This window comes from Priapulus caudatus, unplaced genomic scaffold (assembly GCF_000485595.1).
Source record: "Priapulus caudatus unplaced genomic scaffold, Priapulus_caudatus-5.0.1 Scaffold476, whole genome shotgun sequence".
In the NCBI taxonomy this organism is placed as follows: Eukaryota; Metazoa; Priapulida; class Priapulimorpha; order Priapulimorphida; family Priapulidae; genus Priapulus; species Priapulus caudatus.
In genome coordinates, this window is record NW_014577537.1 from 217,967 (window position 1) to 220,191 (window position 2,225).

At 39.5% G+C, this 2,225-nt stretch overlaps 1 protein-coding gene across 1 annotated transcript; it reads left to right on the plus strand.

Annotated features, from left to right (window-relative positions):
* Positions 1–295: 295 nt before the first annotated feature.
* LOC106810817 (stimulator of interferon genes protein-like) lies at positions 296–1,102 on the plus strand. The gene is made up of 2 exons (XM_014814270.1): positions 296–583; positions 905–1,102. Exons 1-2 carry the CDS (start codon positions 302–304, stop codon positions 1,100–1,102), a joined length of 480 nt encoding a protein of 159 aa, XP_014669756.1. The 5' UTR covers positions 296–301.
* Positions 1,103–2,225: the final 1,123 nt, after the last annotated feature.

The window sequence follows — 2,225 nt, forward strand, 5'->3', positions numbered from 1 at the left end:
TAAGCTAATTTCACATCTCAAAAAGTGGTGCATTGAGGGTAGAAATTTTCTGGCTACAAAACAGACTACTAGTATATAAGGTCAAAATTTCGACTATGTGGTTCACAGTGCTTGCTTTAGCACTTTTCAATTTTGTACAAACCATTTTTACACCCGACAGTGCCATATATCTTGTAGCCGCCTAGAATGTTTAAGTTATAAAAAAAAGTCCATAGCATTTCCTGATGAGAAATTGATGTTATGTCAGTGTATATTTCTATTGATGTTACTAGTTGAGTATTAAATTGAAATTTCATTTCAGATGTCATTAGGAGAAGGACTTGCATATAACTACTATGCCGGCTACCTAAATCTGGTATTGCATAGTGTGGCAGATAGGATCAGCAGCAGTGAATATGGCAAAAGCACAACAAATAAGAAGTTGTTTGTTCTAATCCCTGCTAATGGTGAGATGCCAGGGAAGCTGCAGGACGCCGACAAGAGCATACGACAGGTTGGAACGTTAGATCCATTGATGATAGACAGAGCTGGATTCAAAAGAAAGTACCCTAACAACGTCTATGGATTAGTTCGTAATGAAAAGGTAAGCACAAATGTCAAGTGGAATGAGTTTGTTCATAGAAGTGAGGCCTCGTTTCGAATCCCACATTTAGGAGTTACCGATTTAGAACTAGCTTGACGACCGAGGGCCATCTAAAGGGAAATCTTTCTACATCTGGTTACTATAAACTTCAGTAATCATGTATCAGTGTGATTAGATGCAACTACAGGAATGTGTTATTAATATGATTACTACATGAATATTAATTACTGGAGTATAAATAAAGTATGCAAAGTGGCACTAATGTATTATATATCGTAGCTATATCGAATTGTATTTACAGTTGTTTTGATAATATTTTAGGAGGTAACGTTCGTCGCTGACATGCCAGCAAATCTGCTCACGCTCCGAGACATGACAGAAGATTTCGAGCTGACTGGCTTCACAGAGCAGAGTAGTGTGTGTGCAGATGAAGCGCGTTTGTATCCGCATCTGAGTGGAATAGTTTACCTCCTGACGTTCGAGATGCCCCCACCATTTCGTCTTTTAAAGTCAGTCTAAAGATAATCTTGCCCTATTAATAGGGCCCATTGTGCTCTACTTACCCCGTACAATTTTAGTCCAAGTAGGGCTACTTCAACTCTTATTGTGTATTTATTTAATATTTAACTGTTCTATTGCTGTGAGACGGTTATTATGTGGAAGATAGGTCCGCGCCATTTTATTGTGTCTGTACCTAATGTTTTATCGTCGTTAAATAAAGTTTTTACTTACGTACTTACTTACTTACTTACCTATACTTACTTACTTCTATGGTATGTCACAGTATAGTGTTTTAGTTCCAGTTTGGAGATGTGGTAAAAATGGTGACACCTTCTTCTAAATCTATGCGACACACGTAATAGTGCGTGCGTGATATATGCGTCATGGGCAGAGAGCCTCTCCTAACGTATTGCGGCATATGTTTTCCTCGCTTACCTCAGTTACTTATTACGTTAGCTTATTTTTTTATTTTGCCCCCAAATCTGGAGGCGCCTGCCCCCCCTTCCCGCAGGAGGTTATGCGGCCCTTGTAGCAACCCTCGACGTACGTGGCCCACCAAATCATTCAGATGACCTAAATAGAATCTCTCCGTGTGAGCAAAAAACTACGAGGTTATGTTTTCTTATACTAGTATATCTTTATTTGTACTTGGTTTGACCTTTTCGGTTTAAACCCCGTTCGGTGATTCCCCGGTGATTCCCCCAACCGCTTTTACTGCGGTGATTCCCCGTTCTACTGGTTATTCCCTTGCATATATGCATATATATATATATGCATAATATCAAGAGTGTATCAAAACACTCCTGATAATATCAAGAGCAGATAAAGAAGATATCTGCTCTTGATAATATGCACGCCTCTTCTCTGTAGATGACGACATTATCAGCGAAACTAAGCTTGCCGCAGCTGACTCACGATACTCAGTGCCCGTCTAACGTAGGCTCCCGAGAGGTGGCGTGACGTAGGTAAGTATGGTTTCGTCACACTATAAAAACAAAGTCATAATTATATAATATATTAAACGCGACCAGGCTCTACTACTGTTGGTTTACACGGCGTACGACGATCGACGAGTGAACTTAAGCGAGAGCAAAAAACTACGAGGTTATGTTTTCTTATACTAGTATATCTTTATTTGTAC